This window comes from Rhinopithecus bieti, unplaced genomic scaffold (assembly GCF_001698545.2).
Source record: "Rhinopithecus bieti isolate Rb0 unplaced genomic scaffold, ASM169854v2 scaffold_13400, whole genome shotgun sequence".
Classification (NCBI taxonomy): Eukaryota; Metazoa; Chordata; class Mammalia; order Primates; family Cercopithecidae; genus Rhinopithecus; species Rhinopithecus bieti.
Window position 1 is genome coordinate 3,899,434 of NW_016807991.1, and position 26,286 is coordinate 3,925,719.

Genomic DNA, 26,286 nt, shown 5'->3' on the forward strand with positions numbered 1-26,286 from the left:
TGAGGGCACTTGGGGCGGCAGGCCCCTGTAGAAACACAGCCAGTGCCCCTAGCCTGGGCCAGGGAGGGTGAGGTGTGCTCTGTTCCCCGGAGTTGGTGCGGCCCATCCAGGAGCCCAGCTGGGCTAGTGTGGTAACTTGGAAGGCCATCTGGACACTTGCAGGACAGCCGCAGATCACAGTGAGGACGGTGAAGCCTCCCGACAAGGTCCAGATCCCCCAGGGGGAGGTGCAGGAGGAGGAGGAGGAGGAGCAGGAGGAGGAGGAGCAGGAGGAGCAAGAAGTGGAAACAGGAGCAGGTTGTGGGGACCTGGGCAGGGCCTGGGGCTCCTGTGGCTGTGCACAGCGTTTAATGGTCTTTCCTGTTTTCTTGGTCAGTGCCGTCCCCTCCTCCTCCCCCCATCATGAAGAAGCCATTGAAGCAAGGTGGGGCCAAAGCTGCAAAAGAGGCTGAGGCTGAGCCAGTCAAGGAGACAGCGGCCAAGGGCCGTGGCCAAGAGCCAGCCCAAGGCAGGGGGATCGTGGTGCGCAGCTCAGACCCCAAGTCCAAGCGGCCACAACCCAGCAGGGAAATTGGCAACATCATCCGCATGTACCAGAGCCGCCCGGGCCCCGTGCCTGTGCCTGTGCAGCCATCCAGGTGGGCTCCCAGTGGGAGGTGGCCAGGGCTGTCCTGCTCCTCGGGGAATCACCCTATGAACTTAGTGACCTCTCGCTTCTCCCACGAGGCCTCCCAAAGCTTTCCTGAAGAAAATCAACCCCAAGGATGAGGCTCTGGCCAAGCTGGGTATCAACGGCGCCCACTCGTCCCCGCCGGTGAGCACCCCAGCCCGTCCCCCCGAGAGTGTGCGCTGCTGCACTGGGGCGCCCAAGGCTCTCTGGGGTGAACTTGGCCTAGTGCTGTGAATCAGCCCGTGTGCTTTCTCTATATCCCCCCAGATGCTGTTCCCCAGCCCAGGAAAGGGCCCCCCGCCAGCTGTGGCTCCTCGACCCAAGGCCCCACTACAGCTTGGGCCCTCTAGCTCCATCAAGGAAAAGCAGGGGCCCCTTCTGGACCTGTTTGGCCAGAAACTGCCCACTGCCCAGACACCCCCACCTCCACCAGCGCCACCACTGCCTCTGCCCGAGGACCCAGGGACCCTTTCAGCTGAGCGTCGTTGTAAGGAACCACACTTCCCCTGCGCCGTGGGCTTCACTGGGGCAGAGGCAGGGTTCGCACAGACTCTCGGTGCCCAGGGCTGAAGGCATTTTGGTGTGGCTGAGGCCAGCTGTTCGGGCTTCTGGACTTTGGAGCCATATGTAGCTGAGGAGTCCCAGCTTCCGTGTTCCCACCCAGGGCAGGGCCTGGGCATCTTTGGGGCTGTCATTGAGAGGTTGTCACACACAGGATATTGTCCTTGACACATACCTGACAGCTCTGTGGAGGAGTCAGTGGCATCACACACAGGGTGTTACCCCTGACACATACCCGACAGCTCTGTGAGGAAGTTAGTGGCCTGGCTGACGTGGTCATAGAGGGCCCACGAGTCTCAGGGACTCCAGGGAAAGTTTAGGGCCAGAAATGGAGGCAGGAGATGGTGCCGTGGAAGGAGTAAGGCAGCTGGAGGTTGCAAGAGCCGGGCCCTTGGCGGGTTCTTGGGGACAAAGGTCTTCCCTCCCGTGCCCCCATCACTCTGGCTCTGAAGCCCCTCGCTGAGGCTTCTCACCCCTTCCTCTCTGCCAGGCTTGACACAGCCCATGGAGGACCAGGGGGTTTCCACCCAGCTACTCACACCCTCTGGCAGCGTGTGCTTCTCCTACACTGGCAAGCCCTGGAAGTTGTTCCTACGCAAGGAGGTGGGCATGAGGGTGGGGCCTTGGCCTGGCCTCTTTGGGCTGGCAGGGAGGTGGCAGGCTTTGTGTGTCCCAGTCTGGGACCCCAGCATCCCCTCCCCACAGCCCACCATCTCAAGGCTGATTTTCCAAGCCTGGGAGGGCAGAGGCTGGCTAGGCAGAGGCACCAGACCCACCGATCTTTGCCGTTCTGTGCCCTCCTCCAGGTGTTCTACCCACGGGAGAACTTGAGCCATCCCTACTACCTGCGGCTGCTCTGTGAGCAGGTGAGAGCTGGCCCACCTGCCAGCCTGAGACACCTGCAGAGACAGCATCCCTGGTGCTCTTTGTCTAATGGCTGGGCCAGGTTAACACCATGTAGGGCATGTTGGCAGCCAGCACTAGGGGGCACTTCTGTGTGCCCAGCCCTGCCTTCATTGAATCTTCACAACATCCCTAAGAAGTAGGGACCATGGCCAGGCGCGGTGCTCACGCCTGTAATCCCAGCACTTTGGGAGGCCAAAGCGGGTGGATCACAAGGTCAGGAGTTCGGTACCAGCCTGGCCAACATGGTGAAACTCCGTCTCTACTAAAAATACAAAAATTAGGCATGATGGTGCACACCTGTAATCCCAGCTACTTGGGAGGCTGAGGCAGAATTGCTTGAACCCGGGAGACAGAGGTTGTAGTGAACCGAGATTGTGCCACTGCACTCCAGCCTGGGTGACAGAGCGAGACTGTGTCTCAACAACAGCAACAACAAGTAGGGACCATTATTCACATAGTTTTATAGATAAAGATTAAAAGCAAAGTGTGTACAGTGCACAACACAGGCTCTAGCACACACTAGGTACTTAATAAATGGTTGTGACTTTGCCACCTCTGAACGCTCCCAGAAGTGAACCTCTGTTCCCCCAAATTCTGCAGTAGCAGCCGCCCCCTGCCCCGAACAATCATACACCTGGGCTGACCCAGGGGCGGTTACCATGGGGTCTCTGGGCAGTGGGTAAAAAGGGAGGGCTGGCAGTTGCAGGGGAGGGGACATGTGAGACGTGTGAATGGAGGTGGCCCAAGCCCTCCGTCCCTCCCTGCCCCACCTAGGCCTTCTGCTTAGCATACAGGCCACGGGGGCCAGGGCTCCCTCCATCGGCCTCCCCAGCTTTTCCTTTATGCATGTTGATGGCTGCTCTGGGGGTGGGCTCTGTCTCAGGACCCAGTGGTGACTACCTACTCTGCCCCCAGATCCTGCGGGACACCTTCTCCGAGTCCTGTATCCGGATTTCCCAGGATGAGCGGCGGAAAATGAAAGACCTGCTGGGTATGGGTCCAGGGACCATGGAGTTGGGAGCTTCAGTGCTGGGGGCTGCGACTGCCCTGAAGGAGGGAGCAGCATGGCAGCAAACTCTAGAGCCCCCTCTGTGTGAGCAGAGGACAGCCCGGGTCCTTCCTGCCCACAGGAGACTTGGAGGTGGACCTGGATTCTCTCACCACCACTGAAGACAGCATCAAGAAGCGCATCGTGGTGGCTGCTCGGGACAACTGGGCCAATTACTTCTCCCGCTTCTTTCCTGTCTCGGTCAGTGGTGCTGCGGTAGGGAGTTGGGATGCCAGGCCCCCAGCCTGGATCCTGGGGTGCATGGGTACGGACCCTCCACAAGCAGGAGAGCTGGGGGGCAGGCGCCAGGGGAAGCACAAAGCCCAGCCACCGGCCCTGGGCAGCTCCAGGGCATCTGGGGCAGTAGCAGGACCCAGGAGCCTGCCTGAGACCCACCACCTTCCTATAGGGTGAGAGTGGCAGCGACGTGCAGCTGCTAGCCGTGTCCCACCGCGGGCTGCGACTGCTCAAGGTGACCCAAGCCTCCAGCCTCCGCCCCGACCAGCTGAAGATTCTCTGCTCATACAGGTGCGCTGGCCCAGGACCCTGGGCTAGAGGTAGGGGCAGGTGGCAAGGTGACCCCAGCTCATGCCCGGCCCCTGTGCAGCTTCGCGGAGGTGCTGGGTGTGGAGTGCCGGGGCAGCTCCACCCTGCAGCTGTCGTTGAAGAGCGAGCAGCTGGTGTTGCACACAGCCCGGGCAAGGGCCATCGAGGCACTGGTTAAACTGTTCCTCAGTGAGCTTAAGAAGGCAAGTGTGGGGTGCGGGTTGGGAGGCCGGGCGGGCAGCCCTCACCAATGCTGCATCTCCCCATGTCCGTCTTCCCTGTGGGGGCAGGGGCTGGGAGTTTGGGCTAAATCCCTGGAAGTCTGGGGTGCTAGGTGGAGGGGGAGGCCAGCAGGGGGAGCAGGTGGGAAGGCAGGACAGGGAGGCGCAGGCAGGCTCCCTGCTCCAGGCCCTCACCCACTTGCCCGCAGGACTCTGGCTATGTCATCGCCCTGCGCAGCTACATCACTGACAACTGCAGCCTCCTCAGCTTCCACCGTGGGGACCTCATCAAGCTGCTGCCGGTGGCCACCCTGGAGCCAGGTATCGCCAGAGGCCGGCAGGGGCTCACACAGAGAGGGCATCCACTTGGCAGAGGCTGCCTAGGGGCGGAGGGTCCGGTGGGTGAGCCCACATCTCTGGGTGCCTTCCAGGCTGGCAGTTTGGCTCTGCTGGGGGCCGTTCCGGACTCTTTCCTGCCGACATAGTGCAGCCGGCTGCCGCTCCCGACTTTTCCTTCTCCAAGGAGCAGAGGAGTGGCTGGCACAAGGGTCAGCTGTCCAACGGGGAACCAGGGCTGGCTCGGTGGGATAGGGCCTCAGAGGTGAGGAAGATAGCAGAAGGAGAACCACAGGCAAGGCCTGCCTGAGACTGAGGAAGGAAAGGGGTTTGACTGCCCCCGAGGCTGCCATGCAGTGGGATCACCCTGCTGTCCGTCTCCTGTGGCTGCCCCTCTGCCCCCTCCTGATGGCTCGCCTTGTCTCTCCAGCAAGACTGTGCACTCCTTACAGGCAGGGCAGGGCAGGGCTGGGCTGGGTGCTGCTCTTGGGTCCCGTGTGGCACTTAGTTCAATGCTGCCCTAGCAGATGCTTAATAAACAGCTCTTCACTTTCCTGGCTTCTGGTCTTGCTCCTTTGGTGTCTGGCTGAGGAGGGATGGGGCTGGGGCAGGACCCCTGGGACAGGGCACTGGACACTCAGGTGGCACCAGGTTTCTTGTGCTCCCAGCGCCCTGCCCACTCTTGGAGCCAGGCACACAGTGACGACTCGGAGGCCACCAGCCTGCCCTCTTCTGTGTCCTATGCCTCTCTGTCCACCGACTCCCACAACTACACCATGCAGGAATTCGCCCTGCGTTACTTCCGGAAGTCCCAGGCCTTGTGAGTGCACTGGGCCGACCCCTGTGCCTGTCTATCCTCAGTCTTCCCAAGAGGGAGCGCCCTGCTCTGAACCACTGGGCTGTGCTCTTAGCACTCTCCCTACCTGGCTGGCTGGGATGAGGGCAGGAGGGCCAAACAAGCTGGGCTGTCTCCCCCTGCCCCCCACAGGCTGGGCCAGACAGATGGAGGTGCCACAGGGAAGGACACAGACAGCCTGGTGCAGTACACCAAGGTGGGGGAGAGGCAGGGAGGGATCTGGCCCGTGGATCTGCCCTCTGACCCCCGCATCTCCCACACCCATGGCCTCCTCTCTTTGGCCACAGGCTCCCATTCAGGAGTCGCTCCTCAGCCTCAGTGATGACGTGAACAAGCTGGCTGTGGCCAGCTTCCTGGGTGAGTGGCCATGGGCATCCTGGGGCCCCATGTCTGCAGTGCCATGGACCTGGGTGTCTGGTCCCTTTATCTCCTTGAGCGCTGCCTGGCTCCATCCCAGTCTGCCAACTCCGGGAAGCTCACTGGTGGTTCCTGGACTCCAGGGCCCTCACCGCCTACTACTCCCACCCAAGGGTTGTGGGTTGTGTGGAGTCTGGGGTTGGAAGGCAGTCCATGGTCCAGAGGATGCTATGTGCTGCGTGGGGCCTTGGGTACCCAGGAGCCTCAGTTTCCCCATGAGTCGAGCTGCAACCAGCTGCCCTGGCTGGCATCCATGCATTTTGTGAGGCATCAGATGGCAGGTGAAGGCCCAGCACAGCCCAGCTGTGTGCCCCGCTTCTTATCCTGCTTGCAGCCCTGATGCGGTTTATGGGGGACCAGTCCAAGCCCCGGGGCAAGGATGAGATGGATCTGCTCTATGAACTGCTCAAGGTAAGCCTGGGCTGTGTGACCCCCAGCACCTGTGCCTGTCTTCCCGTCTGGGCCTGAAGGAGATCCCCTTCTCTTGGTCACTGTCCTTCAAATCATTCCAAAGTATTTACTGAGCACCCACTGCGTGCAGGGGGCGTGGCTGTGAAGCCAGCAGGCTGTCTCTGCAGTGCTTACGATAACTTATGTGTCTGGGAGTGACAGGTCACTGGAGAGTAAGAATGCAGGGAAGGGGCTGCTGGAGTGGAGAAGGCTTTGTGGCAGGAGCCCTCCTACAGGGAGGGAAGGAGTGAGCACGGGGTGACACAGAAGGGCAGGCAACAGTTCAGATGTGGTGGGAAGCCTCGGCATCATCACGCACCAGCAAGGCCAGTGTGGCTGAGCCTAGTGAGCAGCACGGAGAACAGAGGATGAGGACGGGGAGCAGACAGTGGGTCCAGGCCACCACAGGCCTTGTAGCCATCATTGGCTTCTGATTTTTGGAAAGATGGGAAACCACCAAGAGGATTCTGGAGAGAGACTCGGCTTACATTTCACAGGGTCACTCGGCTGTTGTTTGAGATTCTGGGGGTCTAAGTTTAAAAGCAAAAGGAAGTTATCGCAGTGGTCCCAGGTGAGGGATGGTGCTGGCAGCAAGGGAGAAGCAGAAGATTCAGAGCCAGCAGAGTGTGCTGATCAATTGCATGTCGGCTACGGGAAGGAGGACAACTACTGTCTTCAAGGAGCAGGTCTTGGCTGGTGGAGGAATCTGTTTTGAACACGTGAAGTCTGAAATCCCAGACTTCCCAGTGGAGGAGTCCGGGGTTCAAGAGAGAAGGCTGGAGGCAGGCACCTCATCAGATGGGAGCAGCTGAGGCCACAGGGGAGAAGGGCAGACAGAGGTTCAAGGGCACGGCACTGCTCAGAGGTCAAGGAGTTAAGGTGAAGCCAGCAGAGATGACTAAGAGATCAGAGAAGCAGGGGCTGGACATGTGGCTCACGCCTGTAATCCCAGCACTCTGGGAGGCCAAGGTGGGTGGATCACCTGAGGTAGTTCTAGACCAACCTGGCCAACATGGTGAAACCCCGTCTCTACCAAAAACACAAAAATTAGCTGGGCGTGGTGGAGCACTCCTGTAATACTCAGAAGGTTGAGGCAGGAGAATTGCTTGAACCCAGGAGGGTGGAGGTTGCAGTGAGCCGAGATGGCACCACTGCACTCCAGCCTGGGCGACAGAGCAAGACTGTCTCAAAAAATAAAATAAATAAATGAAAAGGCCGGGCACGAAGGCCCACACCTGTAACCCCAGCACTTTGGAGGCCAAGGCGGGCGGATCATCTGAGGTCAGAGATTAAACCTGGCCAACATAGTGAAACCCCACCTCTGCTAAAAATACAAAAATTAGCCAGGTGTGGTGGCGCGCCCCTATAGTACTCGGGAGACTGAGGCAGGGGAATTGCTTGAACCTGGGAAACAGATTGCAGTGAGCCGAGATCACGCCATCGCATTCCAGCCTGCGTGACAGAGGGAGACAGGGAAGCAGCAAAGAAAGTGACTGAGTAGCCAGTGCAGTGATGCTCTTAAGCTGAGGGAGACATCTTGACCCAGCCCCAGCCCCAGCCCATGGCCTAGCAGGATTTCTCCAGGGCTTCAGACCCCAGGCTCACCGCTCCCTCACCCCACCTGCCCTTCCTATCCCCACAGCTGTGCCAGGAGGAGAAGCTGAGGGATGAGATTTACTGCCAGGTTATCAAGCAGGTCACAGGACACCCCCGGCCGTGAGTGGGGACCAGTGGGGTGGAGAGGCTTCTGGGGGCAGCTGGGCACCGTGGCCTGGCCAGCCTGAAGCCCGAGCTCTCTGCCCTGCAGGGAACACTGCGCTCGAGGCTGGAGCTTCCTCAGCCTTCTCACAGGCTGCTTCTCTCCGTCGACCAGGCTGATGCCCTACCTGACCAAGTTCCTGCAGGATTCAGGCCCCAGCCAAGGTGCCCATGGGAGGGGGAGATGGAGGAGGGGCAGGGGTTTCTAGGACTGGGAACTTGGAGGGCTTGGGGAGGCCTGGCCACCTCATAACCCCAGCCTGGCTCCTCTGCAGAGCTGGCCCGGAGCAGCCAGGAGCACCTCCAGCGCACAGTCAAATATGGGGGGCGCCGGCGGATGCCCCCACCGGGTGAAATGAAGGCTTTCCTGGTACTGGGGGTGGCGGATGGGCATTGTGGGACACCCTGGGGTGGGGGGTGTCCCCCACAGGAGACCACTGGCCGACTGACCACTGGCCGACTGACCCTGCAACCTGCCTTGGCAGAAAGGACAAGCCACTCGCCAGCTTCTTATTCACCTGCCCGGGGGTGTGGATTACAGGACGAATATCCATACTTTCACAGTGAGCTTGGGGGCCACCAAGGGAGGCGGCCTTGGGCATCAGTTCTGGGCCCCCCAGCGTCCCTCCCCCTCATCACAGCCTGTCCACATGCCCAGGTGGCAGCAGAAGTGCAGGAGGAGCTATGCCAGCAAATGGGCATCACAGAGCCTCAGGAAGTGCAGGAATTCGCCCTCTTCCTCATCAAAGAGAAGGGTGAGCTTGGGGACGGAGCCTCACTGTGGGGCCACTCCTCCGCCCGGGGGTGAGGTGGTTTGGTTTCTGCTGGGGTGGCAGGGTGGGGTGTGCGTGGTCTGAGCAGCGGTGGACCTAGGCTCCCCATGCAGGCAAGCTGGTGCGGCCCCTGCGGCCTGCTGAATACCTCAACAGCGTGGCAGTGGACCAGGACGTGAGCCTGCACAGCCGGCGGCTTGGCTGGGAGACCCCACTGCACTTCGATAACTCCACCTACATCAGCACCCACTACAGCCAGGTCAGCCTGCCTGCCTCCGAGCCGCTGCTGCAGTTTGAGGGCGCGGCTTCCTGCCTGGGCGACTTCCAAGCCCCCCTCCCCACAAGGGTGTGGGTCTGTGGTGGCTGGGGGGTGATGGTGGCAAAACTAGGCTTGAGCCCCTAGAGCCACCAACTGATGGGGGCTTTGGGCCACCTCTGCCCTCCTCACCATGCTCCCCGCACAGGTGCTGCGGGACTACCTCCAGGGGAAGCTGCCGGTCAGCGCCAAGGCGGACACGCAGCTCGCCAGGCTGGCCGCCCTGCAGCACCTCAGCAAGGCCAACAGGAACACTCCCTCAGAGTGAGTGGGGGCACCTCCCGCCCCAAGCCCCTCCCCTTCTCCAAGGTCAAGGCCATTTGACTGGTACCCTTCCTGGCCCTAACTGGACTGGCCCAGAGCAGCGGGGCCTGGTGGACATCTGTCCTCTCCACCCCACCGGGAGCTCCTCTGGTTCAGGGCCCTCACCTTATTTATGTGTATGGATCCCTAGTCTTGCCCACAATAGGCACTGGTTCAGTTATCTGGCACATGCTGTATGCCCAGCCCTGTACCAGGTGGTCGGGACCAAACTGACCCTGGCCCCGCATCCTAGGCAGGACTTGCTAGCTTATGTGCCACAGCAGCTGCAACGGCAGGTGAACACGGCCTCCATCAAGAACCTGATGGATCAGGAGCTGAGACAGCTGGGAGGACACAGCCCCCAGGAAGCACAGATCAGCTTCATTGGTGGGTCTGGGGATAGGGACCGCTGGGGTGGGGGCTGGGGGCCAAGAGGGAAGGAATGCAGGTAGAGGGGCGAGGAGGGGTCTGCACCTGCCCTGTCCCTCTCAGCTGACCTGAGGGGCCAAGCAGCGCAGGTTCCAGGGCCCTAGCAGCCAGAATTCCTGCCTGCGCCCTCTCCACCTGCAGAGGCCGTGAGCCAGCTGCCCCTCTTCGGCTATACCGTCTACATAGCGCTGAGAGTGAGCATGCAGGCCCTGTCGGGACCCGCTCTCCTGGGGCTCAGTCGCCAGCATCTCATCCTCATGGATCCCAGCTCCCAGGTGGGCAGCGCTCTTGCCCCAGCTCTGGCCTAGGGACCCTTGGGCCATTCCATCACCCACAGTGACCCCCTCCCTGGAGAGGAGACCAGCCCTGCTCTCTGCTGCCCCCAGAATCTGTACTGTCGCATTGCCCTGAGGAGCCTGCAGCGGCTCCACCTGCTAAGCCCACTGGAGGAGAAGGGGCCCCCTGGCCTGGAAGTCAACTATGGCTCAGCTGACAACCCCCAGACCATCTGGTTTGAGCTGCCACAGGTGAGCGGCCAGGCCTCTGGCCACCTTGGGAAGGTGGATGTGAGGGCCTCGCCCCGGCATGGCATGCAGTGGGAGCCCAGGCCCAGGCCAATGCCCACTGCTCCGGAGTGCTGTGGGCCGGGGCAGAGGCGAGGGGCTGGTTGGGGAGCCCTCTTGTAACAGGCCTTTCTCTGGGCAGGCCCAGGAGCTGCTATACACCACTGTCTTCCTGATAGACAGCAGTGCCTCTTGCACTGAGTGGCCCAGCGTCAACTGAGAGGAGTGTAGGCCAGGGAGAGACGAGGGTGAGGCCTCCCCTGGCCCAAGTCTCACCCAGATGGTCTGCCTTGGATGCTATCAGATCACTGTTCCAGAACCTGCCACAGCACAGCACAGCTGGCCCACATGCAGGCCATGAGGCAGGGGCTGCTATCATGTCACCAACAGGCAAAGAAAACAGCCAGACCCCCTCCAGGACGGCCTGGGCCCAAAGAGGGCTGCAGGAACTCGCCTGGGGAATCTGAGGTTGCCCAGTCTGAGGGAGATGCCCACCGGCCCCAGGCTCCGCCCAGGCCCCACATTAGCACAATCCCAGGCATGGGAGAAACAGCTGCTGAGGAAATAAAACTCCCCGGAGAAAAGGGCTGTGTGCACGAGTGCATGCGCCACCACACCACTTTATTCCTTTCCCAAACACCTCGTCAGGCCTGGCCTTCCTGAGCAGGAGCTGAGCAGAAACGGGGCCTGGCTGCAAAGAGAGCTGTGCAGAGCTCTCCTTGCACAGCTCTGACCTGGGCAAGGCTGGAAGCTGGCATCGTAATGGATGGGGAGTGGGTGGAGGACCTGAGGTTCCCCTGAATAGGTCCCAATACCTTGGACAGGTGGGCCTTGTCCTGACTTAGGGAGGGGCCACTCTTCCTTCGCCGCCTTCTGGCAGCAGCTCCACCATCCTCCACCTTGTCCTGGACGTGTGCCCTAAAAAACCCAGCCATGAGGGCCAGGAGAGGCAGGGAGGCTCTGAGAAGGGTCTATAGGCTTTGCAAGCAGAAAGAAAGGTGGGCTGACCTCTGACCTGGATTCAGGGGGTGTCTGGGGTCATCCCCAAAGCCAAGTATGGTTGGAAGGGAGAAGGACTGAGAAAAGACGATGGCACTGGCATCAGCAGGCGAGGCCCAGGCTGGCCCATGCTAGAATCTGGTGGAGGACGCGGGCCTTGCCCAGCCACCAGTTGGTCATCTCTGGGGGTCACACAGGCTGTGCCAGTCAGCTTCACTCTCACACCGAGCCCGGCCATGGAAGAAGTGCCTGATGAGGTTCTGAGCCTCTTCTTTCACTACAGATTCAGGGTGGGGGCATGAGGTGAGTGTCAGCCTCCTCCCTGTAGACCACCCTCCCAAGTACCTCCTGGCCCCGGCAATGCCAGCGCTCACCGCTCCTTCCAGGAGAGGTCTTCTGAGTCAGCAAGTGTGAGAGGTGGCGGGCAAAGCCTTTAAACAACTCCTGGAAGGGAGAGGGAGAAGAGAAGCAGAGAGCAGGACCCTGCCCTGACCCCCAGAGCGACCCACAGCCACGACCTGACGGCAAGGCAGGCCTCAGGGAGGACGGGCGCGGGACTGGCCCTGGCCCAGCCTGCTCTGGCCCACCGTGTTCTGGGGCTCACACTCCCTGCCTCCCGTCCCCACTACACCCACATACCCCAGGCCTGGGAGAAGGCAGAGTCCACCCACTCCCCCTACCTTGGAAGCAAACTTGCCCTCCTTGTAGAAAGGGGTCAAGCACTTGACCACAACATTTGCAGCCTCCTTCAAGGAGATGCCAGGAGCTGAGAGCTGACAGGGGTCTTGAGCTATGGGATTCAAGGTGCCCTGATCGCTGGCCGAGACGCTGCCCTTGACCTCGGCTAAGACGGAGGGCTTGGCTGAGGGGCGCAATCTCTTCTGAGGCTGGCTCTCTGGGTTCTCCTGAGAAGGGCCACAGCAGAGGGTCATTCCTGAGTTCCCTTCCACTGACCTGCTCCCCTCCTCCAAAGACTAGGCCCCCACACCAGCCCAGCCCATCTGCCGCTGGGTGTGGAAAGAGCACTGATTTTCCCTGACCCCTTGACCAGGGCACAACAGCTCCTGGCCTCGCCCACAGCCCTCCTCTCCTTCCCAACGGCCTCATCCCTGCCAGCACCTGCTGGGATGGAGGCCGCTTGCCCTTCCATGTGTCCTTTGCAGGGGTGGGCTGGACTTCAGGGGTGCCCTGATCTCTGGGCAGGCAGGTGCTGGTGGAGGGAAGAGCAGACATCACAGCTCTGGGTCCCAGCGGCTCCCTCATCCTAGGAGGCCTAGGAGAGCCCATCTTAGGGGTGAGCTCTGAGCTTCAGACGCCCAGTGAGCAAAGGGGATGCTGCCATGTGGATTCCAGAAGATTCTATGACTACCTCTACCCTTACCTTGGCCTCTCCCTGAGGCACTCTTCAGTCTGGGGAGGGGCAGGCAAACGTCCCCCGGCTCCATCTTCCTCCCCTGTGTATTTCTTTGGGGCCATCAGCGGTCCCTGAACCCCCTCACAGGAGGGGCAGGCACCTTCTGCCTCTGGGGCTGATGCCAGCGGAACTGGGCTTTCCACCCTTCGGCAGAAGAAGCGGGCGATGCTCTGAGAATCCTTGTGGGCCGCTGCAGCTAGGAGCTGCTGTTTCTTGCTAGCCCGGCCCTTGGCAAGGGAACTGCCCCCAGAGGAACTTTTTGCCTTTTTCTCAGGGGAGGGCCCCCCACAGTGAGCACTGCCTCCAGGGACCTCCCCTCTGGGCCCAGGGAGGGGCTCACTCCTATCCTCATCCAAAAGGCCACAGGGCCGGCTCGGGGGCTCGTGCTCGCCTCCCCGCTTGGGCTGGCGGGCTTGCTCCCTGATCCGAGTCGTCTCCATCAGTTCCGTGGCCGTCTGGAACGGGCGGGAGCCTTTGGGGAAACCAGCTCCCACCCGCTTGGGTTTGAGCTGTAAATGTGAGCAGGAGGAGAGGAGGTTCAGCCCACCAGGCCTCCTCAAGGGCTCCACTGGCTGGACCAGTCGCTCACATTGGGCCGGGGCTCTCGGGAGTGTGGGAGGGAAGAGGCAGGCAGGACCCTGCTGGGGAGCCAGGCCATGGCAAGAGGTGCACCCCTGAGGGCAGAGGGGAAGTGGAGCCTTTCCTGGTCACAGGTCTGGAGGCCACTGGGCCACAGCTCACCGAGTACACATGGGAGGCCGGTGGGATGTCATACTCATTGGGCTCGGAGGGCTCAGCTTGGGCACTGCAGCTCTTGGCACTGCCTCCCACGTCATAGGGCTGCCCATCCTTGGAGGCTCTGTGGATATCGGCCACCTGGACAGGGATGGACAGGGAGGCTGTGGCACCCGCCAGCTCCTCCTGACATGCCCCACCCAGCCCTCCTTTTCCACTAGGCACTAGAAGTGGGTTTCTGTGGCCAGTGGCTGCAGACAACTAACCACTGGGCAAGTTTTAGGCCTCCCATCCTCACAGGGTTGGCTAAAAACACCTCCGGCTAATGGAGAATGGAGCTCTACCCCCATAAACTGTCTCTGGGGTAGGCTGGGGAGGGTGGGTTCTGGGGTGCCCGTGCCCGGAGAGCTGGCAGACAGCTTCTGCCTCAGAGCATGGAGAGGCCCCTGCAACGACCCTTGGTCCGCCTGCACCAGGCTCACCTTCTTCAGCACGCTGGCCTTGTACAGGTTGGCCACCTTAGCATTACGGAATGTCTCATGTTCCAGCTCCACGGCCTTGGCCCGGAGGTCAGCTCTGTGGGTGCAAGGTAACAGGCACAAGGTATCAGGTGGGCCTGGGCTTCTCCCTGCCAAGCTCCTGTGGGACTTGAGGCCTGGTGGGGTAGGCCTTGGGCACAGGGATTCTGACTAGGACTCTCTGGGCACCCTGTGGTTTACTGTCCCTCAGCAGCTGCTGGCAGCACCTAAGTTGCAGCCATGCCTGGCTCTGGTGGGGTTTAGGGGCAGTCCCCTGGAGTAGGAGAGGTACAATCTGGGGAGAGGTGGCCCAAACAGGCCAGGGTTGATAGGGTCCTGCAGTCTCCAAGGGAATGAGAGCTTGGAGGGCTCCTCTGCCCAGTGACCCCCCGTGGAACTCACTCATCAGTGGTACATGTGGACTGGCGATTACTGCTCAGCGCCTCCTCCAGAAGCCCCAGGCAGTGTTCCCGTGCCTGGCACAGGGGAGTAAGATTGGTCACACGGCCTCGAGGCTAGGGGAGGGCCCTGGGGGGTGTCTGAGGAGCTGCCCGTCTCTTACCTTCACAGTCAGCCTGGGGATCCTCCTGCTACAAGCCTCTTTCAGGGGACAGTTCTCATCTGTTGGCGGGGGAGGTCCTTGGTCCTTTCATTCCACCTTCTGCGCTCTGAGGTCCCCCACACCCCAGATGAGAATCCTCCCTCCATGCCCCGGGAAGAGCCCACAAGCCTCTAGGAACATTTTTGTACTGACCTGGGGGTACAAATTCTTCTATCTTGGGGTCTTTGCCCTGGAGGACAATATGAAGGGTCCATGAGGCGTCCTGCCCTGCCACAGGACAGTCCCATCCAGCACCAGAGAAGGGGCTGAGGTGCGAGCAGGGGGCCACCAGGGGCCCCGCACAAGCCACCGAGCACCTCCCCTCACCTTGCGCAGCTGCATCTGCTTCTGATAGAAGAGGTTCCACTCCCGCTTGTGGGCCTCATCTCTGCCTTCATCCCCGCTGCCTCCAGAACCTTCGTCGTACCTAGGGACAGACCAGGCATGAGTGGGCCTGGCCTGGACTCTGCCCTCCCCATGTGTGCTGCTGCTAGGACGGCAATGTCCCTGATGTCCTACCAGCTCAAGGGGGGATTGCAGCATCGTAGCACCTCTGGTCTGGCCTTAGCACCAAGGGAATGCCGGACGATTCCAGTGGGTTAGAGTCCCTGGCTTCTTGGCCCCTTACCTGCTGAAGCCCCCGTAGCCCTTGCGGCCTCCCTCATACAGCTCGGGGTCAAAGCCATTCCCCTGGGAGGGCCCGATGCAGGTCTTGCTCCAACTGCCGCTGCGCTCCAAGGCCTCCAGCTGCCTCCGCACGGCCATGGGGTTCTGGCAGTGGTCGCAGCCTTTGCCGCAGGCAGGCGGCGCATCCCCGAAGTACTTGGCAATGGCAGCATGGCGGCACCTGGAGCAGGAAGCACCGCAGAGGTGAGGGGCGGAGAGCCCAGCCGTCTGGCGTCTGTTCACCTGAGCCCTAATCGCTGGCCGAGCGAGCACTGCTGTGTCTGGCACCATGCCAGGAGCCCCACACCCCTCATCTCATCCAAGCCGCACCGGGCATCGTTTGGCTCTGCCCACTACACAGATGAGGACAATGAGGTGAACAAACTTTCCCAAGGTCACGCAACACATGGGGGTCTCCCGGGAAGCAGGGTATGAACCCCACTCTGTCCAGTTACTCCTCTGCTCCTCCCCTCTGTCCTCTGGCAATGGGATGTACTGCACAGAGTTCAGACTCTGGGTGCAGATGCTGGCTCTGCCATGAAGGCTGTCTTTTGGGTGACACACTTTANGGGCATCGTTTGGCTCTGCCCACTACACAGATGAGGACAATGAGGTGAACAAACTTTCCCAAGGTCACGCAACACATGGGGTCTCCCGGGAAGCAGGGTATGAACCCCACTCTGTCCAGTTACTCCTCTGCTCCTCCCCTCTGTCCTCTGGCAATGGGATGTACTGCACAGAGTTCAGACTCTGGGTGCAGATGCTGGCTCTGCCATGAAGGCTGTCTTTTGGGTGACACACTTTACCTCCTAAAGCCCATGCATTCCCACCAGTAAGATGGTGCAGGCCGGGCGCGGTGGCTCAAGTCTGTAATCCCAGCACTTTGGGAGGCCGAGACGGGCAGATCACGAGGTCAGGAGATCGAGACCATCCTGGCTAACCCGGTGAAACCCCGTCTCTACTAAAAAATACAAAAAACTAGCTGGGCGAGGTGGCAGGCGCCTGTAGTCCCAGATACTCGGGAGGCTGAGACAGGAGAATGGCGTGAACCCGGGAGGCGGAGCTTGCAGTGAGCTGAGATCCGGGCACTGCACTCCAGCCTGGGCGACAGAGCGAGACTCTGTCTCAAGAAAAAAAAAAAAAAAGATGGTGCAGCAAGGCACCGACCTCACGGACTGAGTGAAGATGGCTGAGATGTCTGAAGTGCATTACAGTGTAGTCACACCCCATGGAATGACTGCATAGCCAACGGTGGTCCCCTAAGATTCTAACACTGTATTTCTACTGTACCTTTTCTATGCTTATGTGTGCTTAGATATGTGAATACCACCATGTTACAACTGCATATGGTACTTGGGACAGTAACATGATGTACAGGTTTGTGGTCTAGGAGCAACAAGCTGTCCCACATGGCCTGGGTGTGTAGGAGGCTATGCCACTTAATATTTTTTTTCCTTCTCTTCCCTGGAATTCCCATTTGATTTCTTTTTTTTTTTTTTTGGTGACGGAGTCTCGCTCTGTCGCCCAGGCTGGAGTGCAGTGGCCGGATCTCAGCTCACTGCAAGCTCCGCTTCCCGGGCTCACGCCATTCTCCTGCCTCAGCCTCCCGAGTAGCTGGGACTACAGGCTCCTGCCACCTCACCCGGCTAGTTTTTTTGTAGTTTTTAGTAGAGACAGGGTTTCACTATGTTAGCCAGGATGGTCTTGATCTCCTGACCTTGTGATCCGCCCATCTCGGCCTCCCAAAGTGCTGGGATTACAGGCTTGAGCCACCGCGCCCGGCCATTTCTTTAAGTATACTCTATGACTGTGCAATGACAAGTTAAATTTCTCAAAACTTATTTGCATTGCTACAGCAGGCGTGACTGTGTAGTAATATGTCCCATCATCAATCTCTGAGGGTGTCCCAGGTGGGGCCTTTAGCCAGGGAGACGCAGCCTTGCCTGGAGTCCTCCTCTCGTCTTCCTCTGTCTCAACCCTGCTGCAGCCCTCCTGGGGTGAGTGGCCTCTGCCCATGCTGGGAGCAGGGAGCAGCCTCTGGCTGGCCCACGAGGCTCTGTCGCATCTCTGTTCCCTATGCATGGGGGTGGCTGTCGACCCTTGGGGCAGGTGCAGAGGCTGCAAGAGGGGCCATAGCTCTCTCAGGCTCCTTACAGCCATTCCTGCCCCCAGGAATGTGGCACCGGGTAGGAAAGCCCAAGAGGAGATGCTGGAACAGAGGCAGGGCTATCTGGGGTGCCACATCCCCAGGGACGAGAATAGCTGGTGTTAACTGCTGTAACTAGAACTCCTCCCAGTGTGAGCACTGCTGGGGCTGCAAGAAGCCCTTTGAGGGGCTGCAACCCCAAGGTGCAGGCTCAAAGATCCAAGGCTGATTGTAACACCCCCCTAAGGAAGCAGGGCCTGGCTGACTTTCCTTTAGCTGAGTGAACGCAGCTCTGAAGCCTGACCTGGGCTGGGACAGCCGAGGCGGCCACCAGAGGGTGCTCCTGCCCCTGCTCTGCCCAAAGAGTAAATGCGACAAACGGTCCATCCCCAGGAGTCCGTGCGTCTGCACAGCGGCTGCCTGTCCAGCCTTCTGGGAGGCTCTGGCATCCAAGTGGTGTGACCACATGGCTAGCTTCCTCCCCCTGCCCTCCCGAAGCCCTGACTCACTGGGGTTTTGTGCTCGGACTCAAAGAGCTCCATTGACAGCGGGGCTGGGGTCAGTTTCTCTCCACACAGCCTGGCCTGCTGGGTGGCACAACCAGGCAAATGTCACAGGGCCCGGCCCCTGGACTCTGGAGCCCTGCCCTGACAGCTGGGCCAGGAGTGCGGTCACAGCCCCGGCAGAAGGCCCTCACCTCACGAGGAACATGAGGTGCCTTGCCGGGCGCGCAGGCCACTCCCGGGTCACTCAAGATTCCAAATTCTCCCCCAAGATGCCTTCAGACGCTGAGTGGTACAAGGGCCTCCCCAGGGACTGGCTGCAAAGCCTCCTGCTCGGCTTGGGAGGGCACCAGCTCCCCACTGTTTACTCTTGTTCCTGAGAGGCCAGAGGGAGGGGCCAGCCAGGGAGTGGCCAGAGGGACAGAAGGGGTGGCCTTCCTGTGGGCAGGGTAGGTGCCCCAGACCTGAGAGCACCGCAGGACTCCCCTCCACAGGCTCAGGTGGCGCCTCCCCAGGGTCCTCCCGGCCAGGGAGGCAGAGAGCCGACTTCCTTCTTCAGCTCCCAACTCAGGCCCAGCCCACAGCATGGGAGTAGGGGAGAGGGAGAGGAGGGGGAAGGAAGAAGAAGGAGGAGGAGAGAGGGAGCTCATCCCGTCCCCGAGCAGCCCTCTCAGGGCAGAGGTGAGGCACCGGGACATGAAGTTGGAGGACAAGTTCCCACGCAGGGCTTCCTCGGGCTCCCCCTCGCGACTGTAATTTGACACTTGGATCTCCAGGACGACCAACAACAAAAAAGCCAGGCAGAGACAGCAGCTGGCTGTCAGCAGAGGGGCTGGGCTGAGGCGCCCAGGGGAGCTGCGGCACCCACGGAGGAAGTACGAGGACAGCACGTGGAGGCTCTGCGCTGGGGCACTGCTGCTCAGCCCCCGACACCTGAGCTCCCAGGTGAGTGGAAATGGCCACAGAAGAAGGGAGGATCGTGAGGGAGCAGCAAGGGTCTCCTGCCCCCAGGGTGAAGGGCCAGTCTACCATAAACACGGAGAGGTCTTGGGGGACATGCTGGGCCACTTTCCTGCAGGGAAATCAGGCAGCCTCCTGCACGCACCTGCCCTCTCCCTCCTGCTGGGACCCTGCACTAGGGGAGGGCCGGGGGCTCTGCTCAGAGCGCCTCCCGCTCCGCCTGCTGTGCAGCAGAGGGGCCCCGAGGGCCTGCTTATTCTGCAAGTTCATTTCAGCTCTTTTATTCAGGGGGCTTAAAAGAGGGATTTGGCTGTCCAGCTTGGAAGAGAACGGCTGCTGGCCTGCTGAGCCTCCCTTTTTCCCAGGATTGGGGCAGAGCCCTGTCGAGGTCAGTGCGGGGTCTGCCCAGCCAGTGTGTGGCACCCCCAGGATGCAGCAGGACTCCACCCATCTGTGTCCGTTCAGGGGCTTGGCCCACTCACTGCCGGTGTTCTCAGTTCAGGGCTCGGCCTGGGTCCTCCTCCCTGGGCCCACCTAGAACTGCATGAGCTTCCAGATCTCCCTCTGGTGATGAGCCTTGAACACCAAACCAGGAACCTGGATGACTGACTTTCAACCCAAGCTCAGGTGGGGAGAAGGTCACAGAAATGAGGCTGGGAGGGACCACGCTGGCAACCGGGACTTCTGCTGTGCCACTGTGATGCACAGGTTGATGTGACACCGCCCCTAAGGAAGCAGGGCCCGACTGTTTGGTTCTTTGGGGAGCACTGAGAGCAGCCCTCCTGGGCAGGGCCCGTGAGTCGAGGCTGCCTACTCCTCCTGCCTCCCTGTCTTCAAGCCAGCATTAAAGCCACCACCTCCCATACGTTTTCCTCAAAGCAAACAAGCTGGCATCTAGTAAGAAAGGAAAACAATGACCCAGGGAAATGTGGAAACCAAGGACCAGCCCACGTGTTCCCAGCTCGGCAGAGGCTGGGGGCTTCGGCTGGGGCTGGTGCCTGTGGAGACGAGCTCCTGTGGTGTTGGGAGGCGCACAGCAGGGAAGAGTCAGGCCAGGTGGGGGTGAGGGCACAGTGGTGAGCCTGGAAACCCCACTGGCTGTCACTCATAAGACGCCCCAGGCAGGCAGGTGGGGATCCCTGTCCTGCATCCACAGGACACAAGTGGACAGTGTCTCTCCAACATAGTTCCTGAACCAGGATGGAGAGGGAACGAACGGCCAGTTTCTGTAGCTGCAGAAGGAACGCCTACTGTTTCTAACACCAGCAGCAGAAAGCGCTTCCTCCTGTCCTGGGTGGCTACAGGAGCAGGGCCTGCCAGGGGTTCAAGCACCACTTTCTACTTCCAGTTGGAGCCAGGGCAAAAAGGGGAGTCACCCAAAGGCTCAGTGCCAGAAACAGGGGCATCCCCCCGGCTGCTCAGGCACAGGACCCTGCAAATCTCCCACAAGTGTCAGTTATGCCTCCTTCTAGTTGGACCTCAAACAAGATAATGCCCGGTAGGGCAAGAGTGGCTGAAACCCACCATGACGAAACAATAGGGCAGAGCAAGCACCCCTCTGGGGCCCCGCGCCGCCAGCACACCTCGCTTATCAGTCTCAAACACGCCGCCTGCTGCCAGCCCTTCCTTGTGGGGCGCCTGGGGTTGTAGTATCAGCTCTGCGAGGAGGAAACAGAGAAGCTTCGGGACCAAGTGGCAGCTGTCTGGCCTGTGGGATGCCTGCCTGTCGCAAGGTTCCGTGTGCCAGGAGATGCCACACAAAGGAATGCTTCCCATCCCTCCGGCTCTGTCAGCCTTCTCTGCCCTGCGTGTTTCCCCTGTGACGACCACTACTGCAGCCAGGGCGCACCCTCTGAAGGCTCCAAGCAGGGCTGGCTGGGCAGCCTGGGCAGCAGGATGGCCTGGTGGCAGCTGGGCTACACTCCCTCTTAGGGCCAGAGGAAGCCACCACTTGCTCTGGCAGCCACTCAGGAATCCCTGAGGATCCTGAGAAACCTCCAACCAAGGCACTACTGAGCGTGGGGTTGGGAGGGATTCTAGTTGCCCTGGTTCACAGGTGGGCACTACTGAGCGTAGGGCTGGGAGGGATTCTAGTTGCCCTGGTTCACAGGTGGGCACTACTGAGCGTAGGGCTGGGCTGGGAGGGACTGGTTGCCCTGCTTTATAGGTGGGAAGGGTGGTTTCGGAAGGTGTTGGGTGAACCTGAGATAGAAAGACTGGAAAAATACAGGATCATCAGTAGCCCTCCTGGGCTTCCCTGCCTTCCTCCTGCCAAACCTAGGAAGGGAAAGGCGAGGAGAGGTGGCCAGCCTCAGCGCTCCCATGTTCCCCTCGCCACAGCTGGGAACACTAAGGTTCCCTTAGGAGCAGCGGCTGGGGCACATGCCACACAGTCACCTGACGGCTGCTGGTTATATTGGGCACCAAGCGTCAGGCACTCCTTGGCCTGGCTTTAAATAGCCCGCTGGGAAGACCGGCTGGGGACTGGCTGGAATGCGCGTCTGCCTCTTTAGAGAACAGGAACCCCCTGTTTCCCCACCTGCTTCATGAAGGTTCTGTCGCGGGCTTATGCTCCAAAGGACAAGATATCAACTGCAAAACAAAGGGAGTCCCGGGGTTCCTCTCCAGCTCTCTGGGGGCAGAAGAGCCACGTCCAGCGGTCCCACTTCTGCTCACTGTGTGACAGGATATCGTCTGAGTACCCCTGGGTCAGACCCTAGGGCTGGGTAAGGCTGGCCATGCCTGGCTGGCAAATTCAGCCTCCAGTCAGCCCCCTAGGGAAGCCCTGGGCACAAAGCGATGCCACTATCCACAGCCGCAGCCTGCTGCTGCTGGGAACTGACGCTTTTCCCAGCTGGGGGCCGGGGTCCACCCAGCATGAGTCTGCAGCTCTCCCACTTTGCAGACCCTGGAGGAGGCTGGCCAGAGCTCCTCAGCAACAAACCCCACTTTTCCTGCACCAGTAAATTTAGCCTCAGTCCAACCATCTTCCTCCCTGTTCTGGCGAGCATGACCCCAGGTCTCCATGCCACTTCTCGCTCATAAGGAAAAGCTCCCCGCTGCAATCTCTCCCTGCCTGCGTCCTCTTTTAAGGAGTGTCTCTACTGGGCTACACGAGGCCATGTAGGCACAGTGCCAATCAAGCTGAAAACGCCAGACCAAGTGCAGAGAGGGAGGGGAGAAAGGCAGCCGAGCTCCTGAACCACGCACCAACTGTCCCGTAAGGGACACTGTCAGCATTGTCGTCCCTCTAAGAATGAGGGAACCTGGAAAGCTAGGGCGTGAGGATGGCACGAAGGTACCGGAACCAAGAGGGGACCACTGTCCTTGTGCAAGCCTGCTCCACCTGGCCAGAGGGAATGTCCCATTCGGTCTGACCAGAGGGGACAGTCCTACACTCAGGCTGGCTAGGCACACAGGACCTGTACCTGTGGTGACAAGGACTCCAGGTAGTCTCAAAGGGCCTGGTGTGGCCCCGGCCTGGTGGTGATATGCTGATAAAAGCAGCTTCAGATCCACAACGTGGGCTGGGGTTGGCTGAGCACAGCCAGTTGGCTTCCAGGGGGCTCTGGGCCCTCGCTGCTGTACTGAGCCCACTGCAAGGGCAGTGCCCTCAGGGGGGCTGCTCCTGGCTATCTTGCTGGTCTAAGCTGCAGACAGACCTCCATGGGGAGATAGCGTGGGGCACCAGTGGGGGTGCTGGCTGGGGCCCTGTCCTGCTGTGTAACCTCAGAGAAGCTGCTTGCTCTTTTGGGTCTCAGTTTCCCCATGTGTAGAAGGAAGGAGGCGGGAACGGATGATCTGTGGCAGTCTAGGACCCTATGCCTCTCAGTCCATTTGAACACTGAGATCCTCACCTCTGCAGAAATGCAGTCACTCCAGGTGAGGTGTGAGAAGCTGGGTGGATTGAACTCAGGGAACCTCCCGCTTTTGACAGGAACTCACCTAATTTTCCACGGAGCCATTTTCTGCCTGCCACCCTCGTCACTTAAAAAAACAGCTCCCCAGGCCAGGCGCAGTGGCTCACATCTGTAATCCCAACACTTTGGGAGGCCAAGGAGGGCGGGTTACCTGAGGTCAGGAGTTTGAGACCAGGCTAACGTGGTGAAATCCCGTTTCTACTAAAACTACAAAAATTAGCTGGGCATGGTGGCACATGCCTGTAATCCCAGCTACTCGGGAGGCTGAGGCAGGAGAATCACTTGAACCTGGGAGGCAGAGGTTGCAGTGAGCTGAGATCATGCCATTGCACTCTAGCTTGGGCAACAAGAGGGAAACTCCATCTCAAAAAAAACCAAAAACAAAAACATAGCTCCCTACCTCCAGCTTGCCTACCTTCCTTCAGGGCACACACCACAGACATCCTAGGACAGACACCTAAAAGGTGTTGGGGGTGCTAGTGACGGTGCACAGGGGTGACAGCCCCCAAAGCCAGTGAGATCCCTCCCAGGGGGGCATTCTCATGTGCTGGGCACTGCCCCCGTGGCTGTCTAAAACATGCTGCTAGATGGTCAGTCCTCCCAACAGCCTCAAAACATGGGCATCTCATTCCGTATCAGAGACATGAAGCAACCTGTTCATGTCCCAAAAGGAAGAAGTGGAGGTGGCCTTCAAGGAGGGCAGCTGGAAACGCTAGAGCAGGCCCCTGGCAGAGAAGGAAACCCAGAAGGTACATGCCGGCTGCCATCTTGCTTCTGAAGGATTATGAGGCAGAAGAGGGGCAAGGTCTAAGGGACCACAAGTGGGACTAACTGGGGGCCAGCAGGGAGTCCGACCTTCTGCAGTGGGTGGGCTGCCTCAGCAGGCGGGGGTTCCTCACCATCCTGGGTGCTCATGCAAACGCCACATGGCCTCAACGATGGCCGCAGGCCAAGTGCAGGGTGGAGGGCTCCGTTCAGTGACCTTCACGGTGGTTCTAAACCAGCTCTGCCAAGGCAGCAGCACTGGGAGTGACCCGCCTCACTGACTGCAGCCATCCCAGCGAGAACCGGCTGAGACCCGGGACGAGGCAATGATCATTACAAGGGCACGAGCCCCTGGCCACCTGTCCCCACCACCACCCTGGATTACAGCAACTGCCTTGGTGAACTGGATCAGGCTGGGTTGGGACAAGGCTGCCTCTGGCCCCTCTCTAAAGAGGCACCAGCTCCCTCATGCCCACAGGAGAGGCAGAAGGGGAAAGCGGCTCAAAGACACAATAGCCCGACAGCCTCAGCCTGGAGCTGCACCTTGGGCTTCTTGGGCACCCTGAGACAGGAAGAGGCTCTTCTGGGGCAGGGGTGGGAGTGGAGAGGACTTTCCTGGTCAGGCCAGAGAAACAGATGAAGGCAGCAGGGGAAGGGCTGGCTTGACATCCTGGGCCTCCTGACCCCCTCCCAACAGACAGGACAGAAACCCTGGCAAAACCTGGAGGGACAGGGTGCAGCCTCCTGCCTCCAGCAGAACACGCATGAGTGCAGAAACTGGGCTGGTGGGAGAGGTTGGGCAGCCTGGGAGACAAGGGGGGGCAGTTTTCACCTCTGACTGACCCTGGCCAGAAGCCCCATGAACCTGCTCTTGGGAGTACCTGCTCCTTCTGTCCCCACATTGATGGAAGGCAAGATAACCAGTTTGGCATCCTATGCCAGTCTCCCCACCCCGAGGGGACCCGGGTGCCAGCAGGGAGCTGTGCCAGTCCCAAGCACCTGGGCAAAACCTAGGAGTGGTACCTCAAGACAAGGGAACGGAACAGCGAAGACAGAAACCACCACCAGCCTCGGCCTTGGCAGGCAGCCCCCGAAGCAAGCCCTTGGTCTCACTGTCCTCACCGGTTTCCTCCACCCTGAGCTGTGTCAGCTGGGTGGGGACTGAGGGCCACCACTAGGTGGAAGTCACCAGGGGTGCAATGTGCGAGACCTGACAAACTTGTTCTGCGGGCTGCGGATGGGTACGAGGGTGGAATCTCAGTGCTGCAGCGAGTGTGGGGCCAGCCGTGGAGGCTCCAGGTGTTCTCTCTGCCCCAGCACAGCCCGGCAGGAGCCCCGACGGGAAGCCAGAGCAGCATGGCCGCCACCGACTTCGTGCAGGAGATGCGTGCTGTGGGTGAGAGGCTGCTGCTCAAGCTGCAGAGACTGCCCCAGGCTGAGCCCGTGGAGATCGTGGCCTTCTCAGTCATCGTCCTTTTCACAGGTTAGTTGGGGCACTCAGAACCCTATGGCTCTCCCTGGCATCTGGGAGAGACCACACCATGGTGCCAGCCACAGGGCTGGCAGAGGTGGCAGGTGTCTCCCGGATCAAGGAGGAAAACCAGTTGTCCTTTGGGGGAAGCCAAGGGAGTTCCCTCATCCTCTGATATGCTGCTTGGGTGATGGGTGGTGCTGGGGACTGGGCCCCGCAGTACTCCGGGATCCCAAGCATGGGGATGATGGAAGCCAGGCTTGGGCAGCGAAACAGAAGATACAACATGGAGGAGGTTGGCCCTGGCGGCTGGCATGGGGACCGTCGACACCTCTCACCAGCCTCTCGGGTCTTTCTGACCTCTCCACCAGACCTGTGGGGGAAAGACCCTGGCAAGCAATGGGTTTCTCTGGGAGGAGGACGGGCATCCTTTCTCTCCCCAGCCTGAGTCCCGTGCTCTCACCCGGCCCTCCAGCCACTGTTTTGCTGTTGCTGCTGATAGCCTGCAGCTGCTGCTGCGCTCACTGCTGCTGCCCTGAGCAGAGAGGCAGGAAGGTCCAGGTGCAGCCGACACCACCATGACGGACGGGGGATGGCTGAGGAGAAGCTGGAGAGGAGATGACCAACGCTATGACACAGGCCATCAGCCTGGCCCTGCAGCCCTCACCCCTCAAGACCAGGCTCCCCTGGCCCCAGCTCTGGCCCGGCCCAGGTACCTGGACACTGACAACTTGAGCCCTACCAAGGAAACCAAGGCTGGTATAGGTGCAAACCTCTCATCTGCCAGTGGACACTGGGTGCTGGGGAGTCAGCTGTTTCAAAGACTGGGTCAACTGCCTGGGCTTCTTCGCCTACCTGCACTTTTTTAACAAAACAAGGAAGTAGGGGTTCCCATATCTTGATGGGAAACAGCCCCCACCTGTGGGCAATTGGCCCTTGGGGCTCTGCTGATCCATGCCAAAGAGGAGCAAGGCAATCAGAGGGGCTTTGTGCAATAGCTTCTGCATCCGAGCTCCCGCCAGAGCGTAAGCATGTCAGTATTCTAGTCCAGTATTTGCCGGTTTCCAAGTAAAAGCTTTTGTGTTATGTTTCTGCGGTGCCGGACTCCCTGAGGTTGGGCTGGGCTCTGTGCATCGGGAGGGCGTATAGCTGGTGCCTGTCCTTCCCAGGCCTCTGCTCTCCCAGTGCCCACAAAAGCTGGAAAACCACGCGGAGAAGCGTGCCACACGGGCGGTAACACCACGGGACCCGTGGATGGTGCCATGAAATTCCTGTCATGCATCAGCTGCTAATGAGCTCTGCCAGGCCGAGGCACTACTCTGCAGAGTGGCAGAGACTGCGTTTGCCCAAAGGCAGCAGCTACGCTTGGGAACAGCACTTCACTCTGTCCACTGCCTGCGCCTTTGGCTTGCACACCCCACACTTTCCAGAGAAC

At 60.1% G+C, this 26,286-nt stretch overlaps 3 protein-coding genes across 8 annotated transcripts in view; 2 read left to right on the plus strand and 1 right to left on the minus strand.

Annotated features, from left to right (window-relative positions):
* The window catches only part of MYO15B (myosin XVB), a 35,516-nt gene extending 24,779 nt beyond the window's left edge, over positions 1 to 10,737 (plus strand). The window contains 27 exon segments of the mRNA XM_017884671.1: positions 163 to 297; positions 377 to 638; positions 727 to 814; positions 938 to 1,157; positions 1,722 to 1,834; positions 2,038 to 2,097; positions 3,053 to 3,128; positions 3,268 to 3,386; positions 3,595 to 3,713; positions 3,793 to 3,934; positions 4,162 to 4,273; positions 4,384 to 4,553; positions 4,957 to 5,108; positions 5,277 to 5,340; positions 5,432 to 5,501; positions 5,896 to 5,972; positions 7,654 to 7,727; positions 7,819 to 7,934; positions 8,045 to 8,139; positions 8,255 to 8,332; positions 8,428 to 8,524; positions 8,656 to 8,801; positions 9,007 to 9,122; positions 9,415 to 9,548; positions 9,732 to 9,865; positions 9,977 to 10,117; positions 10,296 to 10,737. Coding sequence (XP_017740160.1) covers positions 163 to 297; positions 377 to 638; positions 727 to 814; positions 938 to 1,157; positions 1,722 to 1,834; positions 2,038 to 2,097; positions 3,053 to 3,128; positions 3,268 to 3,386; positions 3,595 to 3,713; positions 3,793 to 3,934; positions 4,162 to 4,273; positions 4,384 to 4,553; positions 4,957 to 5,108; positions 5,277 to 5,340; positions 5,432 to 5,501; positions 5,896 to 5,972; positions 7,654 to 7,727; positions 7,819 to 7,934; positions 8,045 to 8,139; positions 8,255 to 8,332; positions 8,428 to 8,524; positions 8,656 to 8,801; positions 9,007 to 9,122; positions 9,415 to 9,548; positions 9,732 to 9,865; positions 9,977 to 10,117; positions 10,296 to 10,373 — 3,188 coding nt within the window. The 3' untranslated portion in view covers positions 10,374 to 10,737.
* Positions 10,733 to 26,286, minus strand: part of RECQL5 (RecQ like helicase 5) — a 39,989-nt gene continuing 24,435 nt past the window's right edge. The window contains exons 9-21 of one of the 4 annotated variants that reach the window (XR_001887770.1): positions 15,049 to 15,267; positions 14,748 to 14,847; positions 14,574 to 14,610; positions 14,382 to 14,440; positions 14,222 to 14,295; positions 13,784 to 13,877; positions 13,308 to 13,442; positions 12,534 to 13,075; positions 12,272 to 12,425; positions 11,833 to 12,057; positions 11,527 to 11,596; positions 11,169 to 11,429; positions 10,733 to 11,071 (exon numbers count right to left, since the gene is read on the minus strand). Coding sequence is in view for 2 of the 4 variants with exons in the window: in XM_017884673.1 (XP_017740162.1) it covers positions 11,329 to 11,429; positions 11,527 to 11,596; positions 11,833 to 12,057; positions 12,272 to 12,425; positions 12,534 to 13,075; positions 13,308 to 13,442; positions 13,784 to 13,877; positions 14,222 to 14,295; positions 14,382 to 14,440; positions 14,574 to 14,610; positions 14,748 to 14,847; positions 15,049 to 15,267 (1,810 nt within the window). In the remaining 2 variants the exon portion in view is untranslated. Of the gene's footprint in view, positions 11,430 to 11,526; positions 11,597 to 11,832; positions 12,058 to 12,271; positions 12,426 to 12,533; positions 13,076 to 13,307; positions 13,443 to 13,783; positions 13,878 to 14,221; positions 14,296 to 14,381; positions 14,441 to 14,573; positions 14,611 to 14,747; positions 14,848 to 15,048; positions 15,268 to 26,286 lie in introns of all 4 variants that reach the window. The other 3 variants (XM_017884674.1, XM_017884673.1, XR_001887771.1) reach the window with 3 other exon arrangements.
* SMIM5 (small integral membrane protein 5) lies at positions 17,347 to 25,941 on the plus strand. Of its 3 annotated transcripts, XM_017884684.1 has the most exons (4): positions 17,347 to 18,416; positions 18,512 to 18,680; positions 18,984 to 19,083; positions 19,193 to 22,752. In XM_017884684.1, the coding sequence occupies exons 1-4, from the start codon at positions 18,321 to 18,323 to the stop codon at positions 19,302 to 19,304; spliced, it is 477 nt and encodes a 158-aa protein (XP_017740173.1). In that variant the 5' UTR covers positions 17,347 to 18,320; the 3' UTR covers positions 19,305 to 22,752. The 3 variants fall into 3 exon arrangements, with proteins under 3 accessions (XP_017740173.1, XP_017740174.1, XP_017740175.1); XM_017884685.1 differs by lacking the exons at positions 18,984 to 19,083; positions 19,193 to 22,752 and adding exons at positions 24,698 to 24,863; positions 25,327 to 25,941 and having other exon boundaries at positions 18,197 to 18,680; XM_017884686.1 differs by lacking the exons at positions 18,984 to 19,083; positions 19,193 to 22,752 and adding exons at positions 24,703 to 24,863; positions 25,327 to 25,941 and having other exon boundaries at positions 18,197 to 18,680.